The sequence below is a fragment of the Mixophyes fleayi genome, chromosome 3, assembly GCF_038048845.1.
Source record: "Mixophyes fleayi isolate aMixFle1 chromosome 3, aMixFle1.hap1, whole genome shotgun sequence".
In the NCBI taxonomy this organism is placed as follows: domain Eukaryota; kingdom Metazoa; phylum Chordata; class Amphibia; order Anura; family Limnodynastidae; genus Mixophyes; species Mixophyes fleayi.
The window spans coordinates 24,352,458-24,373,830 of NC_134404.1; the positions used below are offsets into that span (position 1 = coordinate 24,352,458).

A 21,373-nucleotide genomic window follows, 5' to 3' on the forward strand; every position below is an offset into this window, starting at 1 on the left:
GTGTTCAGCACAGCAGGGAACTTAGTCAGTGATCGCCGTAGAAGGTTACTTCCCAAAAATGTGGAGAAAATGATGTTTATAAAAATGAACTACATCTTCCACGAGGAAGGCCTTCACCATCCAAGACATCCAAGCACTGACTGTTCTCTAATGGCGGATTCAAGCGGCGATGAATTGATAGTCTGTGATGATGACGTACACACTGATGAGGGTGAGGATGAAGCTGAAGATGATGCCGATAACATCTTTTTAAAACTTTCTATGTAAGTGTAGGGTGCAATCTACCCCCAAAGAGGAAAGGGACTTGTGGCATTTCCATATCACATACCATCTTGAAAGGCTGCTGTTAGGGCAATTTATCCTTAAGGGTAGGGTGTCATAGACAGAGTGACCCTAAACTGGCTTTGTCCATTTTTCATAATATTGTACAGTCTATAATGGCTGAATTTTTTAGTATTTTATACAAGTGGAGGGGGGCCTAGAGAGACAGAAACCAAACTGGCTTTCTCCATGTCAATTAATATTGTACAGTCTATAATGGCTGAATTTTTTGGTATTTTATACAAGTGGAGGGGGGCCTAGAGAGACAGAGTGACCCCAAACTGTCTTTCTCCATGTCAATTAATATTGTACAGTCTATAATGGCTGAATTTTTTAGTATTTTATACAAGTGGAGGGGGGCCTAGAGAGACAGAAACCAAACTGGCTTTCTCCATGTCAATTAATATTGTACAGTCTATAATGGCTGAATTTTTTGGTATTTTATACAAGTGGAGGGGGGCCTAGAGAGACAGAGTGACCCCAAACTGTCTTTCTCCATGTCAATTAATATTGTACAGTCTATAATGGCTGAATTTTTTAGTATTTTATACAAGTGGAGGGGGGCCTAGAGAGACAGAAACCAAACTGGCTTTCTCCATGTCAATTAATATTGTACAGTCTATAATGGCTGAATTTTTTGGTATTTTATACAAGTGGAGGGGGGCCTAGAGAGACAGAGTGACCCCAAACTGTCTTTCTCCATGTCAATTAATATTGTACAGTCTATAATGGCTGAATTTTTTAGTATTTTATACAAGTGGAGGGGGGGCTAGAGAGACAGAAACCAAACTGGCTTTCTCCATGTCAATTAATATTGTACAGTCTATAATGGCTGAATTTTTTGGTATTTTATACAAGTGGAGGGGGGCCTAGAGAGACAGAGTGACCCCAAACTGTCTTTCTCCATGTCAATTAATATTGTACAGTCTATAATGGCTGAATTTTTTAGTATTTTATACAAGTGGAGGGGGGCCTAGAGAGACAGAAACCAAACTGGCTTTCTCCATGTCAATTAATATTGTACAGTCTATAATGGCTGAATTTTTTGCTATTTTATACAAGTGGAGGGGGGCCTTGAGAGACAGAAAGCAAACTGGCTTTTTCCATTTCTTTACATATTTAACTATAAGTGTAGGGTGTAATATACATTCAAAGACGATGGCTGCATTGCCAATATGCATAGATGGAGAGGAAGACAATCTGTTTTGTGTGTAGAATAGGCCTACCAACGAAGAATTAAACTGTTTTTTTGGATGATTTATTACCTCAACAATTAGATTACTTGTCTCTAAAACAGTTGGAGCACTAAATTGGGTTAATTTAGGCCCAAAAACATGGATTTTCCCAAAAAATAGCAAAACAAAACCAAACAAAACCAAAACCAAAACCAAAACACGCAATGGCGGTTTTGCAAAACCAAAACCAAAACCAAAACACGACGGTAATCCAGATCCAAAACCGAATCCAAAACCAAAACACGGGGGTCAGTGACCATCTCTAATAAAGACTAATGAAAAACATCCAAGAATGAATATTAACACAATATGTATTGTATATTGGATGGTACTGCGTGAAAATAGGAATTTGTCCAATCAATTCCTGTGCAGGTGAACTTGACCTGACAACTACCAATTCTAAAGTCAGTAAGTTAGGCCTCAGAGAATGTCAAATCCAATTACTGCCTATATAAATGAATATACTTGCAGATTGAAGTACATGTTTCCCCTATTTACACCTTTCCCTGTATATCACAGTTATAAATTACTTAGTAATGCTGGTGTACAGTAGCCGTATCTACACTATTCAGCCAGCTGTGGAAGGAAGTGTTGCTTTCAGTTTTTAACATAATATTCCATCTTTTTCTATAAATAGCACCGTTTCGGGAAGTCGCAGCGCTGTGTATGTGAGACCTCATAGCATCTACATTGAAGTGCAACCGGTGGGGGGGTTGGCTGGACGGCCACTTCCAACACAGCCTAAAGTTGCATTCTTGGACATAAAGGTACCATTCTGTTGTTGTTTGCTTATTCTCCATAGTCCTATCTGAATTACAGTATATATCTATTTGCTGTGTCCATGGGATTTTAATAATTATTTCACAAAGACCACTGGTCAAAGTTGAAATTTAGAAGTAGCGGCGCTTTTCTCTAGGATAGCGCCCAGGGAACAATTCTGGATCCTGGGGAGGAGGTGGAGGAGAGGCGCCAGTCTCCTAGGCCTAGCTCAGGCCTAAAAACCAATAAAGAAGCCCTGGGGGAAGAGTTGGAGGAGAGTCCCCAGGCTCCAGGGCCTAGCTCTGGCCCTGTTCAGAATCCTGCAAAGGAAGATCATGCAGCAGTTTTATCAAAGAATAAGCAGCATAGCAGAGAAATCCAGTCTGCAGTGAAAGAAAATATCTCCTGCAAGAAGTTGGATAAGTTTAAAACTTGGAAATTTCTTACAGATAAAACTCCCCAAGTTTTAGGGCCGGATCTGGGCCCAATTTCTGAGAAGCAAGAACAAGAGGAGATTGTGGATATGAATAAGCAAGAAGCACTGGTGTTTTACCTGTAAGTTGTGTTGATGATGACTGTGAATCTTTGGACTTATCAGGCATTAGTCTGACTACCACCAATCCGGTTGATCATCCTACTGTTAATATATAGATAAAGAAACCTGAGATTTCAGAGCCTGGGTATGAAGAAACAAAGATATCCATCGTAGCCCCGAAGGTAATGACTGAGGATACAACAAAATCAGACGCTGCAGCCACTTACCTGGAGTCGGTTGTGGAAGGAGTAAAACCATCGGTCCCAGCGAGAAGTGCGGCAGAGGAGGCAGCAGTCAGAGACCAAGTCCGTCAGTTGGAAGCTGAAATGGTTCAGCTGCTCTGTCAGATAGGCCTAAAAAAGTAAAAACAAAATTGTACCTACAGTGCGGATCGGGTGATATTTCATAAAAAAAAATTGTGACATTGGAATCAGCTCTAGCAGAGAAGATCTGCCAGATGGACTCCCTAGAGGAAAGTCTGCAGGCTCAGGAAATTCCATTGGACATTTACTCTGAAAGGTCTGTACCGCTGCCTGCTCCTTCTGCCATTGAAATGGCGTCCAACCCTCTGTACGATACAATCCGGGTAAGGAAGGAGAATCGCTGATGATGGGATCGGTAGTGGCCGATAGGGGGGGCGGGGTGAGTAGCGGGTCTGGCGGTACTATGTGCGGCTGGATCGGTGTACTCTTTCACTGTCCCGTCTGTTGCTCAGCAGCCGTTTGGTAGTAATGCCCAGTTGGCGGTTGTGAAGGTGGTAGTGGAAGTAGTGGTCCTGGCACAGTCGGATGTTGTGAGCGGTGACATGGAGCAGATACACATTCCAGTGTTGTGCAGTGAATCAGGTGATCCCGGAGTAAGCAGGATTTCAGACTTGATAACTGTTGAAGCTACCCCTGCGTGCAGGGAAAACCCGTCTTTGATGTGTGCTGTATAAGTTTGTGATCCCACGGCATGCGTAAAAGCTGTTTCAGGTAATGACTCTGGTTTAGATAAAAGTACTCTGCCTCCATTGCAGACTAAGATTATTGATTCTATTTTTGGTCCGTGAAAGTGGCTGAAAGAACAAGGACTAGATTGTGTGCTATAGAATCTGCAGCAGTAAAAATGCCTAATATGCTTGCGTTGCCTACTGATGCTGGTAGCTCAGGTATCATGAACGGTGATGTTCAGAGTAAAGGGAAATCAGTACCTTTAAATACAAATGTAGTCCTGGCAGTACCCTCAGTGAAAGAGGATAATACAGTAAATGAGGTTCCCGTACAAAACAGTATGTCCGATGCGAGTGCTGTAGCTGGAAATTCTAGGAGTAGAACTAATGTTCCTCAATCTCGGTTTCTGTCTGCTGGACAACCAGCCAAACGTAGAAATGTTGTACAATTAAGGTATATTAGGAAAGAACCCCCCCAAATAGGTCAGAATTTTTGGATATGATTTTCTCTCAGTTTGGTTTTAGAGCAACTGATCTTTATGCTTTTATACATCCAGTAAATACCCCAGAATTTTATATCAGCTTTATGTTCTATCAAGGCTTGCAGAGTTTCTGGTTGAGATGGACTAAACTCAAAGACAAAGCCCCTTGGATAAATTATAGAGCTATTCCAATAACACGTTAGGAAAGGGTTGTATTGGTTCGTAATGAATCTTTGCCGGTAACAGATCTGGCCTTCTGGGTAGGACGCTATGCAGATATAATAACACCTCTGGAGAAAGTCCAGGACCCCATTAAACATGTCTGGGGTGGCAGTTTGTCAGCCGTGGTCAAACTGTAATGCACGGAGGCTGGCGTCTGGCACATCCCATTGTGGCTTTCATAGGCAGAGACCGTATACAATGCTTTAACCCCGGCTAGCCGAGGATGTGACACAGCTGCCGTGACTTCCGCCACCTCAGCATGAATTGCCCGACAACTAAGTGCGGGCATTGCGGGGGTCTGGGACACGAGGAAAAATCATGTTCAGCAATAAAGTATAATTTGTGTGGCGCGTTGAGCCATCCGTTCGCTGTCCTAGAGCTTTTCATAAAATCCATGATAATCCGGATAATGAGTTGGCTCAGATGGCTGAGCAGATGGAGACGGTGGATAGTACCCCCGGTCCGTCTGTTTTACCACCTCTCACAGATCCTGTCTCTATAGTGGTTCAGTCTGACCCAGGGGTGGTGGAAATAGGTCCTTCAAAATCTGTTGAGGAAGAACAATTCAGGTTTCGGAATAAGAAGGGTAGGAAGAGTGGGAAGAAGGTAAAAGGTGAAGAGCCGGTTATGGTTATAATTTTTCTTGCTTTTTCCAGTGATGAAGAAGTAGAGGGTGTGATAGTTAAAACCGATGATTGCAGCTTGGTCTTCCAACCTAAAGTGGCTAAACAGAAAAAGAAATGGAGGGTCCCTGCCCTTTATGAACCAAAAATAGTTTATAAAAAAAAACAAGGATAAAGGGAACAATAGGGAGTCCCTGGGTGAAGTAACTGGGAGAGATTTTTTAAAGACCCCGATAGGCCCCAGTACAGGTCAAGTGTATTTGGAAGAGTTATCCTCAGATTTTCAGGTTAATGATGCTTTTCCCTTCTCATCCCTTTCCCTTCCATCCTTCCCCCCACGACCCCCCACTGCCCAGGCAAATCCTCTAGTTGTCCCTGTTTCCACTACCCTGATCACGCCCCCTCCAGATCCTTTGTCCCTCTCTTCTGACTCTCCATTCCCCCATATTTCTTTGGTTGTTAAAACAGTTGCCACTCAAGGGTGTGATGAAGTTATTAAGGTTAGCCTACCCTCTGCTGAACATGCTGTGCCGGAGAGGGTGATTTTTGATGATGAAGAGGTTATTTTTTCTGATAGTGGTAATTTTCCAGTGTAAAAAGGTGGGGATCTTCGAGCAAGGACTCCCCCAAACAAGTAAAGAAGAAGTAGTTTGGCTTCTACTTCTATAACTCTGAAGGATTGCTTCCCAACCTATTAGATTTGCCACCATTAATGTGGTATCTATTCAGTCCGAACGGGCTTGTTACATGGCCTTTGATTTTTTTAGCACTGTTGAGGCTGATTTTTTATTTTTGCAGGAGACCAGATTGGGGAGACTGACTGACTGTCATAAGGTGAAGAGGGAATGGAGGCGGGTCCCGTCCTTCTGGTCTCTTGCAGCCGAGCCATTCGTGGGCTGGTATCCTTTTTACTGGCATGATAACTGTCCAGCGAGTTATAGAGTTACAAGTAGATAGATGTAGGATTTTGGATCTCAATCTGAGAGGAAATGACCGGAGACCAATTAATATCTACGGTCCACAATCAAAATGGAAAAGGAAATGTCTTTTCAGTGAGATAAAGCCATATCTTTTTTCAGCTTGGCAGTCTTTGGTGGGGATTTTAACACCGTTATTAGGCCCAAATACAGGGGATGTTCAAGGACTTCTCTGGGCTATGACTCCCATTTTCTAAATAGTATAACAAGGCAGGTTGGTCTAGTGGATGTGCACGTTCATCACTTCCCAGAGCACACGGGGTTCACTTACTATAGAGGTAGCTGTAGGTCTAGAATATGTAGGTCTTTTGTTAAGGAAAGGTCAAAGACTTTTGCTCCGGAGCTGAAGCCGGTTGAGTTGTCCGATCACATTTGCCTCTTTGCATCCTTGCATGCCTCAGAAACCCTTCAGAAAGGTAGGGGCCTTTGACACTTGAACTCTAAGCTCCTAGAGGAGGAGGTGATAACATAGTCATTTAGGGACTTCTTTGAATCCCAGGAGACACTTTTGGAGGTGGGCTGGGGTAGGTCTGAGTGGTGGGAGGTATTTACAAAGAGGACCCGGGGTTTCTTCTGCGACCTATTAGCCAGGAAAAACTTGATAAAAGAAAATACCTATTCGGCATTAAGAAGGAAACTCGGTTTCTTGACCTCTGAACAGGAAGATGGTGGGGAAATCTCCCGGGTGAAGGCTCAGATGAGGGAAGTACAGTATCAGCGGTTTGCTTCCTTGATTCTAGAGAGGGATTAAGGGAAATACCACTCACACAACCCCTACCAGAGTAGTAGAAAGGCAGTAGATGCTAAGGAGGTGAGGGGCTTGTACAATGCTGAGGGTGTTCTTAGGGCATCCTTGGTCTTGGGCATTCCTTCTACTCTGATCTCATGTCAGAGAATTCACTTGACAGTGAGACGATGGACCGGTTCTTGAGAGAAATACCTGGCCATGAGGACCTGAGCAGTTCACTTGAACCTTTCGGCAGTGAAATAATGGTGGATGAAGACAGAATGGCCATAGATGGATTGTTAAGAAATCTCCAGGTCTGGATAGGTTAACCTCTGAATTCTTTAAAATATTTGGAGACATTCTGGCTCCACGCCTGGTGGAGGTTTTTAATGAGAGCCTGGAAAGAGGTTTACTGTCTCCCTCCTTGAGGGTTTCTGTCCCAATTTTATTGTCTAAAGGGAAGGATCAGTCGTAAATTAAGAAATGGCGCTCCATAGTCCTTAGCAATACCAAGAGAAAGATTTTGGCAATGGTGCTTTTTAATAGACTGTTGCAGATTTCCAGTGAAATGCTCTTCCCCTGGAAGCACTGCACCATGAAGAGCCAAAGCACTTTTAGTGCTGTTCTTGGTGTCCAGGAGGCCATTGAGCGGTGTCATGCTGAGAAGTGGAGAAAGTATCTTTTAGCCTTAGATCAGTCGAAGGCCTTTGATAGGGTAAACCATGAGTGCCTATGGACTCTGCTTCTGAGGTATGGTCTTCCAGTGCAAATGGTAGATTGGCTTCGCACTATTTACAAACAGGCCAAAAGCTTTCCTCTTGTTAATGGTTGGGTGGGTCTGTCCTTCGTAGTCGACTCTGGAGTAGGGCAGGGTTGTCCCCTGAGCCGCCTCCTGTATGTGTTTGCAATATATCCTTTCATCCGAGGGAGAGAAGGTGACTCGATAGGAGGTGTGCAGCTGGGTCCAGAGAGTCCATTAAAGGGGGTGGCCTATGTGGACGATGTCACTGTTGTCTTGTCGAGTCCTATGGAAGCAAAGGAGGTATCATCTCTGGTCCGCAGGTACTCTGAGGCCAGTGGCTCGAAAGAGAACCAAGAGAAGAGTGAAGTTTTCAGGATCAGGGCGGAAGATTGTCACTTCGACCTTTTGGACGACCTTCTCCAGGCCAGTAGTAAAATCAAAATTTTTGGAATCCAATTTGGCCCTGGCGATTACACCAAGTAAAATTGGGAAATAAAGCTGGGGAAAGCTTCCTGGAAAGTGGAGAGCTTGAGAGGGTGGAAATTTTCTCTAGGGAAATGGTTGACCCGGTAAAGACCTACCTGATCCCGGTGTTTCTGTATGACAGTTATGTGTGTTTGTTGTCATAATCTTTATGGGCCAGGGTTTATGCAGTTTTCTTCCATTTACTTTGGGGGAATAGGCTGAACATAGTCAAGCTTGCTGCGACCTAGAGATCGAGGAAGGAAGGTGGCCTGGGCATGGTTAGCCAAGTGCTATTCTTTTTAACAACTTTCTTGAAGTTACATCTTAGTAGTCTCCTTCTTGAGATCCCTCCTTGTTGGGTAGGTTATGGAGCATTCAAGGGTAGGTGGCTGGGCTTTGAGATAAGCATTATTTTCTTAGTTAGTTTAGTAGCTAGATATTTCCCTTAGAACGCAAGAAGTCAGGTTTCCATCAGACAAAAGGTCCTCTCTTGTGAAATAGTAGCGGGTGATATTCTATATGAGGTATGGAAGATTAGGGATATAGAGAGGCGCCGAATGGTCAATGCAAAATGGGTCAGGCTCTGACGGGGTCTGAGGCCTCCGTAATGGAGTCAAAGCCCGGTATACTTCTCTATCTTTGGCTATCTTTTCTTCACTCCCTATAGATTTTCTATGATATAAGTAATTTTTCAAATATGGTTTTGCATATGTCTACAAGCTTCAACTGCTTCTTCTTTGTTTGAAACTGTAAATATTTATTAAATGTGTTGTGATATGGTTTGATATGTTTTGTAATTTGTTTATTTGGTGTAGACATCCCTTATTTGATTTTAAGTTATGGTTTTATCATATTTATTAAAGACTTACACTGGACTTTTAGGGGGCATTATACCCTGGTATATATGTTGTTTTTAAGTTCCTCTATGTTTGGGTGCTATACTTTGTTTAGTCTGTTTGTATTAGTTTGCAAGTATAACTAAAATAACTTGAGGAGAAGTGGTATGACATATCCCCGTATACCCCCCACTTCCACCACTGACAAAGACTATACTGTATTTACTTAACAGCAAAATATGATGTTTCACTTACACTGAAGAAAAAATGACGACTAAACCGATTCATAAGTGGGAGGAGAGGGGGATGGAGAAGTGGACAGTGCTACAGAGAATTTCACTGGTGGTTCATCTACAACTTTCATTTCATCTCCCCTTCCCCCTCCCCCAATACACACACACACACACACACACACACACACACACACACACACATTCTCTGTGTACAGCCTGGCACAGAAGTTTCTATTTTTTTTAAGCTTGCGTAAACTAAAACTTGAAAGAAAAAAAATAACATGGTATATATGGGACTATGACCTTTATTTATAAAAATAATGAAAGTATCAAACACCTCAGACATTGTTTCTTAGTCAAGTTCAGAATATCTACATATACAGATTCTGGTAAACATATAAAATGATTATTTACCTTTAAAAGATAAGATTGTGTTAAAATTGCCTGGTTTCATAATACAGTATATTGATTCTATTCAATTTTATAATCATCATTTTGTCTATCTTTAGGGCAATCGGGTAAAGAATTTAGGACATTCCTCCAATCTCTGGTATTTATCAGTTTATCTCAAGGATTCTTCAAGTGCTCCTCTAAAAGGTATGTACGTCACATGTCACATGTGTTATAAGGCCAAACCAATTAGATAAAGTTGTATTCTTTGTGTATATGTTTGCTGGGTGCACTTTTCCTGCTTTTATTTGAGGGCAAAATGTAGGATTTACACAGCAGAAGTTCCACCTTTTGATTTTTACCAATAATCTTATTGGGGGTGTACTTAATGGCTCATTTGCCCCAACAACCACATTCACAAACACCATACAATCCAATCCTTATCAACTAAGGCATCCTCCATGCTGCCTGTCATCTCTGTTCATCGCTTATCTATAGCTTGTTAAGACCCCATCTTGTGTCTCTCATCTTTTGTATATCCCCCTTTACTCATTTCTGATCATGTCTTGTATGACCTCCCTTTGTCTTTCATTCACCCATTGCTTGGCCCACCTCTTGTCTATTATACTGTTTCGCCAATTTCTTGACCCACCTCTTGTCTATTATACTGTTTCATCCATTTCTTGACCCACCTCTTGTCTATTATACTGTTTCATCCATTTCTTGACCCACCCCTTGTCTGTTTTACACCGTGGTCATCTCCTGCCCCTCAGCCATACTTTGCTGTCCCTTTCCTCTATTCTCTTACTCATTGTTTGCTGTCCTCAACTTCCCCATATGTTTGTTTTCTGCCTTAACTTATCCTTCAGTCATTATTTGCTGTCCTCCCGCCCTCTTGTCTCTTTATGAGAACATTTTTCACTTGACCGTGCAGTATCTATTCCAATACAACATCAGTGCGGTCTGAAGTCTCCTTATGATACTTTATAGACATTTTAGCAGGAGTGCAGAATGTGGAAGTATAGGACCACACAGTCTTAGATGGAGGAGTCTTTCCATTCCAGAAATGTTATTCAATATTTCCAGAATTAATCAGACCCATCTAGCTAATAAACAGACTTAGATCATGATGTAACGAAGAAGCAGCTCTGGCAGTGATGTGAAGAAGGCAAATGACCTCTACAGCTGGGGTCGCAGGCATGCCTATGGCAGCTCTGGATCCCATTACTATTGGAACCATTGGGACCACTGCATCTTCTATTGGTCTGCCAATGAATGCTATATTCTTTATACAAGCACAGCCAGTAAATAGTAATAAATAAATAAAAGCTCACTGGTTGAATGCACTGGGTGACTCTATAATTTATTCATGAATATGAAAATTGTGAATCTGTGTGTGTTCTTGTGCTGTGATTTCATGCACCTGATTTGCCATGTTTGCCCCAATTAGCATAACAATAATGATGATTGAAGAACGAGCAGAGATTTTGTTAATTAAATATACACTCCATATAAGCAAATGGGGGGGAGAGAGGGTCAGTTCGCTTTTAAACCATTCTAATCACTGCAAGTCTGCCCATAATACTCAATAGACCCTGATAGAGCTTCGATTTGTGTCTAGAGCTGGGGTACCAGTGGGCTCTTGGTTTTGGTAACGGGGGACCCAAGGATCTTTATTTCCTATATGTGCAGGTTAATATTTAATTAAGGAAAGTTCCATAAGGGTCATTTACTAATATATAACAAAGGCACATCTTGAATGCTGTTTATTCCTCTATTATATACCATGCTTCTATGTCTATGCATTTAGATTTGTTTATAGGGGTACTTGCCTGGATAAGTGTGTTTACATTATGGCTGCTGAGGGGGGAACTAAATTTGGCTTCTTCTGGTAGGAGGATCAGGGTAGATTATCTGTTATGTAAGAAACATGGACTATCTGGATTAATCCATCTATTTCTAAAGCAAAGTTTTGACTAGTGGGAACAAATGTTGTAACAAACTTCAAGGGGTGGAAACTGCTGGGTTCCAAAAGGAGTCCTCAAGGGTGGGCTGGCAACCTTTAGCCTGGCGTCAAGCACAAATAAGTGGCCCAAGATCATGTACTTTGCCTAACATGGACAGTAAAACATATAAACATGTGTAGTTTAGAGTATTTCAGTGTCTGTTACACAACATATAGTCGTGTCTTCTATTTAATGTTCTAGAGCCCGCTCTTTAATGTGGACCTCCAAAATGTTGGTGGTTTTATCATACAGTCTCTGGAGGTTTTATTATACAGGCAATCACAATTCTTGTGTGGCTTTACAATGCTGATCCCTGTTTTCTAGTGGCTAAAAAAATGGCCTTCTCAGTCCTGACTGTCTTCAGCCTAAAATGTTTTTTTTTTTTTTTTAAAAAGGAACAAATAGGAACATTTGCTCAACAAGAATGCACTGCACATACACATGTTTTGGAGTTGTTAATGATCATTTCTTGCAGAATCCGGGTGGAGGTAACATTTTATCTAAAAATGCAGAAAAATGTGCCCGTTTTATATACGGGTGCAGAAACAAGATTTTACTTTTTGGGACAAGATATTCTAACATATTGCATGAGGGAAACATTCTACAAAGGAAGAGAAGTACTAGTGTAAGGTCCGAAGAGGAGATGTGCCTCACAGGGCGACTAACTCCTAGTACCTAAGAAAACCTACCACGATTCACGTGAATGACTGGATCCTACCTCGGTTCCGAATCGGGGAGCTCTCCGTACACCCACTGATATCGCCTAGGAAGAGAAACGGAGAGTTAACCCGAGCCTATCAGGAAAGAGCTGTCCGAGAACACGGCAAAGAACGAGGACACTCTCAGTCCAAGCTCACTTGCCGCCTCCTCGCTTTGCTCTTGCCAAGGCGCGGGGGACTACAGGCACTTGAGACCAGGAACAGCCCCGCCTCAAGTACCTGGCACACCTCCCGGTGAGGGCCTAACCGTAAGGGGAATCGAGCGTGATACTCACCGGGACACTCCCGCTTCCGATCCTGCTCTCCTGCACCTCCCCGAAATCTGCAGATGACAAGGAACACACAGCCTCCCTCTGCGCTAACGATGAGACTAAAGGTGTGCACCCACAAACGCTAAACTGACTACAACAGCGACCTGACCCTAACAACACTCTAATGGTCGGCAACGCAACTAAGTCAAACAACTATGACTAACTAGGTGTGGTGCACTAACGGAACTGCTCACTACACACTACGGGGAACACCAGCCGGTGTTCACGGACTAAACGGAAGGGCGGTTCCTAACCCCCTCACCCAGGCCGTACCAAGATGCTGCCTTCTTGCTATGGGGTCACCCACGGATCCTAAGGACCGGCTGCACCAGGCCCGACTGAGGCTCACTGGAACAGCACACTAACCTGCGTACAGACTGCCGCCTGGAACAGCCGATCGAAACTGAACCGCCCGACTGCCTGCACCCAGATATCGAACACGTGTCCCACTCCGGAACCGCCAGGGAACCTGCACGGAACTGAGGACTGGGACACTCAACCTGAACCACGGGACGCCCCTGGAACTGCATTGAGCTGTGCTGCACTGCCACTGACTCACTCAGTCACCCCCTCTGGAAACCAGTGCGACCCCAGGGACCTAAGGGACGGGAAAACTACGTGTGTTCTTCCCTGACTATGTGTACGCTGGTAACTACACTTGTCCCCACAGCACAGGTTAGTACAGGAAAACACAGGGAACAAGAGCCTACCTTTAATGGGGGCCTGACGTCTTGCCCCTGGACACAGTTATGTAGCACACCCCAAAATACCGTAATACAAATAATACTCGCCGCACAGACAGAATAAATACAGTATACAGTACTTTGCACGCTACTCACCAGAGCACACCGCTGCTAGCCAACCAGCCGGTTGCAACAGCACCCGCAGGAGCCTCCGCTCTACTGTACCTCCTAACTCCGTGTGCTCACCTCCAGTGGTGGGCTGGCCTGGGGGGCAGGGTGGCAGCGGCCCCCCGGGCCGCTGGGTTAGACGCCTATTAGGGCCGGGGGGTAGGCCGGCCGGCCGCCCCGGATGCAAAAAACAGTTTCTCCCCCATCGGATGCGGCCGCGTCAGCGCACAAGCGGCCGCATCACATGACAGGGGATGCGGCCGCGTCATCAATGACGCGGCCGCATCCCCTGTAATATGATGCGGCCGCCTGTGTGCCCCCCGGCCACGCCTCTCCCAGCCCGCGCCTGCTCACCTCACACAGGGCCGCGCCTATGCTCACTGCTCACAAGGCTCTCACGTCTTTAATACACCACCAGGGCCTTCTGCCCTTCACACGATGGGCCTCAGCCCCCTCTCTAACTCCGGGCTCTGAGCCCACCACCTAGGGCCTTGTGCCCTTCTACAACTTATGGGTTATCAACCCCCTAACCAGGCCCTGTGGCCTCTCCTATCAAACTATCTAAGGGCCTTGTGCCCTTTTATACTTCGGGGCTCTGCGCCCCCCCTTCTTTAACTAACAGGGCCCTGTGCCCCTTTATCAACTATTATGGCCTACTGGACCACTACTCAACAAGGGCCTATTGCCCAGTACCCTGGGCCTTGTGCCCCTAATACAATGCTGCACGGGCCTTGTGCCCGACCGTGGCCACGGGCCTAGTGCCCGACTCTATCAGGTGTGCTGCGGGCGTGGACCCGGGAGAGAGGTTGCCTGGCAAGGGCCTTACCTGGTGCTGTCTTTGGGGAGCTTCTCCTGGACTCCTTCCCCTTCTGCCGCTGCTTCCACCCTCTGCCGCTGGCTTCTGGTCTTGATCACGCCGGTCTTCAGGCAGCAGAGGCGCTCTTAGCCCTGACAAGGGCTCTCTGCCACCACTGCTGGTCTCCGCTGGCTTCTTCTCTGCTGATCTTGATCCCGCAGCTCTCCGCGACATGTCCTGCTGCTTCTCTCTCCGCCGACGAACCAAAGATGGCGGCGCGCTAACGTCGTCACGTAGCGTCGACACGACGCTACGCGATGACGTGGCGGGTCCGGATTGGCCCGCCGCCGTTCTGCACTTTCAAATGGCCGGGAGGTGAGCCCTGATTGGCTCACCGTCCCGGCCGAACCGAGGGGACCGCCGCCGGTGTAGTGTAGTGACACTGGAGGGAAGTAGGTTCAGAGGGAATCTGAGTAATAACTACTTCAAAGAGAGGGTAGTGGGTAAGTGAAATAGCCTCCCATCAGAGGTGGCAGAGGCTAATACAGTAGAGCAATTTAAACATGCTTGGGATAGACATAAGGATATCCTTATATGCTTGGGATAGACATAAGGATATCCTTATAAAGGATCAAATAGGGTTTGAGGTCACCATAGGTTAGAAAATGGGCAGACAAGACCATACTTGCCAAGTCTCCTGGGTAGGTCTCCCGGACTCCCGGGAGAGCTGGCAATTCTCCTGCATCTGCCCACTTCCTGGTAAGGTGGGCAGGATGAGAGTCTTAACCGCAACAAAATTAAATTTTCATCGTGGGGACGGAGCCAAATTGACGCAATTGACCACGTCCAGCTCCCTCCCGCCCAACCAACTGTCACGCCCCCTGACTGGGATCTCCTGCACTTTAATAATTAAAAGTTGGCAAGTATGAACTAGATGGGCCGGGTGATTCTTATCTTACTGTCAAATTATGTGTTTCTATGTTTAATAACCTTCGAGGGAGGCACATATTTGGAGGGGTTCCTCACTTGGCGTCCTCAGAGCCTTTTTAACCTTGCAGAAAAGACAGGTTCTTTCTCCACTCCAGAGCTCTGCCACTGCTTGTACATAGCGGGGCCTTCCTTTTTGACAGATGTCTCTTAACTTAGTCCTGCGCGAGTGTACTTTCCAATGTGCCTGTCATTTGCTTTCCTATCCTTGCAACAATTACACCAGGATAATTGGTTAAGTATTCGAGAGGAACCTGTGGAAGGGAAGCTAAATTTATCTTTCCCACTGAAATGTTCCCTCGGGGAACTTTCTGGGAGTCTGTGTTTATTTTCACTACCTTGTGAGAAAATAAAATGCGTAAAGGAAAGAGATATTTTCTGTGCGTGCGTTGCAAGGAGCCCAAGCAAACAATTAAGACCCGTAAAATAAAATATGTTTTGCAGTTAGTAAAGCCTGCTTGTATATGTACATGGAGATTATAACAAACACATTATCCCTCATATCTGAAGTGCAACGTACAGCTGTTGGCATTTTTCACTTGGCGAGAGTTTTATCGAGACAAGCGCCGGCACGGTGACAAAGAACAGCGAGCGGCATTTAAAGCGCTATTAGTTATCATGTAAACTCTTTTCCAGAACAGAAGCCAGGCAACTTGACGATGCCGGGTTGAGCCTGAAAATGACTCGCTTTTGTCTTAAATACTATCTTGCATCAAAAAGCCTTCATTAAGAGTCTCACACGGATATAAAACTGTGAGATTTAGGAGCATGTGTTTGGAATCCTGAAACGCTCCTTGGGGAAGCACAGAATGTTCCTTAGGGCCTCATAAGCTCAGAATGACAATTTACAATGTATTTGAAATCAACCGTCTCGATCTATAAAGTGTTTGCAATGGGTTGTTAAATGCTGGCAGTACATTGCTGGCTGTGTGTAATGCTTGCTTCAGCTATACTGCTCCTTCACTGCGCTATTTAAAAAACAAAATGTTGGTTACTCTTTGTCGCATCTTGTCCCAAAAACACAAAACTGCTTGAAAAAAAATCAGTTTGTCCAATATATGTATGAAGTAACATACATAGTAACATAGTTGATGAGGTTGAAAAAAGACACCAGTCGATCAAGTTCAACCTATTTTGGATCTCCTGCGATCCTGCACTTATATTTGAAATTAATCCAGAGTAGGCAACAGCCAATCTGTTTCAATTTTGAAAATCCCCCCAGACTCAATATTGCAATCCAATTTTTACCCTATATCCACTACTATCCTTTATTTTAAATTAACGGTCGTATCCCTGGATACACCTTTCCGCTAAAAATTTGTCTAACCCTTTCTTAAACATATCTATTGAATCTGCCATCACAACCTTCCCTGGCAATGAATTCCATATCTTGACTGCCCTTACTGTAAAGAACCCCTTCCTTTGCTGGTTGTGAAATTTCCTCTCCTCTAACCTTAGGGGATGACCACGTGTCCTGTGTATGGTCCTTGGGGTAAAAAGTTCCCATGAAAGCTCTCTGTATTGACCCCTAATGTGCAACATAAAGGTTTAAGAACTGTAAAAAATGAAAACCGACAAACACAATTTGTCCGACAATTTCATCTACACCTTATTTTGTGGGTTTTGCAGATCTACCTAATATGCCTGGTTCATGACAGATCTCATTGGAAGTTTAGGAGCAGAGCTGGTCAACCCTTTTTGCAGATTGGGGAGGGCGGTACACCCCTCAAAAATGCATCTTCTTTATCTCATTACCATAATTTTGCTCCACAAAAGAAAATGTTGTTTTTGCAAGATACATTTGGTGGTGTAAGTTGCAAATAAAAGAAAAATGTTGTCCGGCGCTCAGAAACAAACAATATATAAAAATCATTGTGTCAGCGTATACATAAAGAAGAATTTTGTGCACAATTTAGCTATATTGGGGTTAAGCTAATCTGCCAGCGTCAAGGCATCTCCTGTAGGCGAGTCCCTAAACTAGTGATACAAATTTATATTCAGGGTGTTCCATATATTCAGGGTGTTCCATGATGATGTCATCACGCCCAAGATTCACAGCAACGAAGAACAGAAGAGGATTTGACTTGAAGAACAGGGCGATTGAAAGGTATGTTAGGGGGGATTTGAAAAAAAAAAGTGATATATATGTGTACATACATATATATATATATATATATATATATATATATATATATATACACACATGGAAAAAAAAGTGATATATATATATATATATATATATATATATATATATGTACACATATATATCACTTTTGTTTTTCAAATCCCCCCTAACATACCATTCAATCGCTCTGTTCTTATATATATAGGGGCACCGGTGCACTACTTTGCCCGAGGGCCCATAATGTTGTTAAGATGGCCCTGTACTGGGCAGTACCAGAGTTTTTTTTGGACTGCGCAGTGGACTATTTGAGCTTCCTATATTACCTCCACTGTGTAAACAATTATGGGTACACTTACCGCTTTCAGCGCGTTTACCTGGCCAGGTGAGTACCACTCAGCTGCTCCCACAATATTTTCTTGGTAATTCGGGGAGATATGAAGTTTTCTATCGCTTAGATAAGCGACAATGGACAACCAGCCACATTTCAATGATTGGATCCTCATTTATTAGAGATGAACACATTTTCAAAATTTCATTATTTACTAATATGCCTATTTATCAATATATTAATTTATAACCATCATAGGTTATCACAGTTTATCAATAAAATCTCGCGAAGGCATCTGAGGACTAATCAGCTGCCTCGTTGGTACTGGCCCGCCGCGCCAAGAGGTAACTTACTGCAATGCCAGGCCAGTCTCAGGGGATATGGGATTCACGACCATGGCCTTATCTGTGAGGAGTTTGTATGTTCTCCCTGTGTTTGCGTGGGTTTCCTCTGGGTGCTCCGGTTTCCTCCCACCCTCCAAAACATACTGGTAGGTTAATTGGCTGCTATCAAATGAACCCTAGTCTGTGTGTTGGTGTGTGTGTGTGTGTGTTAGGGAATTTAGACTGTAAGCTCCAATGGGGCAGGGACTGATGTGAATGAGTTCTCTGTACAACGCTGCGGAATCAGTGGCGCTTTATAAATAAATGGTGATGATGATGATATGACCGTACATCATCCAGCTATTTGGTTCATGGATGCAGAGTGGATCTTAAAGGCCAGACTTGAGCTTTCAGTAAAATAAAATAGTTAAACATAGATTTAAGTTATAAAAAAAATAAAACATAGTTTTAAGCCTTTCCCAACTGAAAACAATGCTTTATTTAAATAATAACGCATGTTTTCATTGATTTTTCTTCTGAAATGACGATAACAGAACAAGATTTCAGGCGGTACTCGCAGCGCCACGTTCTTTGTTAAATAGGCTTCTCCTAGATTTGCACAGGGAAGCTTTGATGGTGAGACTTTCACCAACGGGAACTAATGCCCTGTGATGTGTCTCCAGAGGAAAAACAGTTTAGCCCTTTAGTAAATAGAGTCCTAAGTCTTAGTTACAACCATTGTGCAGGGTTGCACTGAAGAGCAGATTATTAACGTAGGGCCTGATTCATTAAGGATCTTAACTTGAGAAACTTCTTATTTCAGTCTCCTGGACAAAACCATGTTACAATGCAAGGGGTGCAAATTAGTATTCTGTTTTGCACATAAGTTAAATACTGATTTTTTTTTTCATGTAGCACACAAATATCAACTTTAAATGTCAGTGTACAAATAAGCTATCAAGTATTTGTGTGCTACATGGAAAAACAGTCAGTATTTAACTTATGTGCAAAACAGAATACTAATGTGCACCCCTTGCACTGTAACATGGTTTTGTCCAGGTGACTAAAATAAGAAGTTTCTCAAGTTAAGATCCTTAATGAATCAGGCCCTTAGTCCTTAAATTAAACTTTTAACCTGCTCACACCCAACATCTGAAAATAAATTTTTAATGTGCAATTTGTGTGGCAATGAAAAATATGTCTGTCTAAGAATTTATACCACACTGCCTAAATTATTTTCTTTGGCTGTCATTAATATGTTATTATAAAGCGGCGTGTGCCCGGCACCGAAGGAGTTAATTTCTCGTGCCCGGAGTGTAACGGGATCGCAGGTAATAAATCCCGAAAATTACTCAACATGTTTCTCTGATATTGAATGTTCATTTACCGGCACCTAAATGTCACGTGAACTTGAACTGCTGTATTTGCAGATAACAAAGAAGGTATGAAAGACCGAAATATGGGTCCAATTACTGCGCTAACCTTACGACATCTCTTTATAATGTTACAGGGAATACGACGGTGGTAATAGAAGATGGATGGGGGAACTTTTCTAACTTGGCCGTCTCAAGTTCTGGATCAAATTGGTGCTTGGTATTTAATGTTACATCACCTCCAGGTATTTCTTTCTACTTTTCTTGTTCACTTTCCCTCTCTTGTGCCCTATATATACCGTGTCTTGTGGGTACCTAGAGGAAGAATATATTAATATATTTATGGGGAGCAGCCTGACCAGCAAACTAATCAGATAATATGCTTTTCAAAGATAAATATTTTATACTTCGGTGAACGCACATATATAGTACTGTGTTCTTTTGCTGAACATCGGAGAACAATTATGAGTGGTAGGTGCTAGAAATCTGCATCCAGGGTAATACTATATATCAATATATACTACTAATATTATATGACACACATGCAAAAAGAAAATGTACAAATTACAAAATATTAACTTTTCCCCGTTATCATTATATTTATTAACTTATTGGTATTTTCACATGCTTGATATACATTATTTACCCAATGGAAAGGCAGTTTTATTAAAATAGATGACAATTCACTATCAGGATGTAATTGTAAGCCCCTCCCTCCTGCATTAGTGCAGTGAAGGTGGTCCGAAGCCTATGCTCATTTTGAGACACAGGGTAAGAAGCGGTGAATTGCAAAACTTTCCTGCCTGACGCAGCAGATTAATAAACTGTTGTAGGGGTGCCCGGGAGGGGCTATCTTCAGAATATTGGCCATCCCAAACATTGAATCCCTGGCATTATGCTGGGTGACTAAGGGTGGATTCGCGTGAGTGGGCATCTCCTGTTAAGGCACGTAACGCCTCCCTTGTGCAATTGTCTGATCCGTCTTGCCCTCTATTCATCAAGATGTTTGAATAATAGTACAATAGTCTAAATAACGGTTTCCTTTCCCTTCCCGAAGGTCACAAATGACTCTGAAGATCATGATAAGCAAGAGCATTTTTTTATAATATATGTTTCAGGATAATATTTTTTTGCATTTTTATATATGATATGTTGTTCAAAAATGAAAACAATGTAGCCTAATTTTTTTTAACAATTTTACTTGTAGAGTAAGACCCTGTAAGCTAACTCAATGCTAAATCTAAGATGTGCTTAATTGTATCATCTTTAGTAATTAATAACATTCAAGTTCTATCTTTAATAGCATAAGAGTGCTTAGCCTATATCTTATTGTAGTTAGAATAAAAGCTAATCTATGATTGGACAGCTCGTTTGTGCAATTTAGGAAGACGTTCATAAACTCCCATGTGACTTCACGTCCCTATTTTTGCTCTCCATTATTCAATTGTCTGTAGATCATTTTTAACAGTGCTCAACAAATCTCACTATATTTCTATAAAGCTCCCTCCTATATCCAAAGCCACTGACTAAGAACAGTAAGATTATTCTCGCTAAATGACGTAGTGAAACATGCGTCACACAGTGCGTTCAATTATATCTGCGCTACACTGCTCTGGAATAACATCCCTATTTACTAGGCAGGATTAGTATGCAGCACGGGGGACGGCGTGCCAGATTTTGCGCCTTTGGCCATATTTGTTAACTCCAAATAGTGGGTGATCACCTGGGTTCCTGGGAGAGTTTGTCAACCTCCCTGATGCCCAGCCAGGATGAGCTATAACACAGTGTGTCAACGCGTTTCGCTTCATCACACTTCAGTGGGCGGAGAATGATGATGCAAATTGTGTCATTGTGTCACAGTGGGCTGAGCATGATGACGGAATCGCCTCATTAAGTCCCACCTGACCTGACTGCACAGAACTCCCCTCCTCGTCTGCCGGAGGGAAGTTCCGAATAGTAGGCAAGTATGCACTTTAGCATGAGGAATTGTATTATATAATATACAGAGTTGTACTGCGTGTAAATTCACACGGATCCTGTATATCGAGTTTCAGCAGGAAAAAAAAACAACTTCTT

At 43.2% G+C, this 21,373-nt stretch overlaps 1 protein-coding gene across 1 annotated transcript in view; it reads left to right on the top strand.

Moving 5' to 3' along the window:
- LOC142143087 (fibrocystin-like) overlaps positions 1–21,373 on the top strand; it is a 164,239-nt gene that overhangs the window by 124,013 nt on the left and 18,853 nt on the right. The window contains exons 12-14 of the mRNA XM_075200802.1: positions 2,194–2,323; positions 9,598–9,685; positions 19,435–19,542. Of these exons, the coding sequence (XP_075056903.1) occupies positions 2,194–2,323; positions 9,598–9,685; positions 19,435–19,542 (326 nt within the window). The remainder of the gene's footprint in view (positions 1–2,193; positions 2,324–9,597; positions 9,686–19,434; positions 19,543–21,373) is intronic.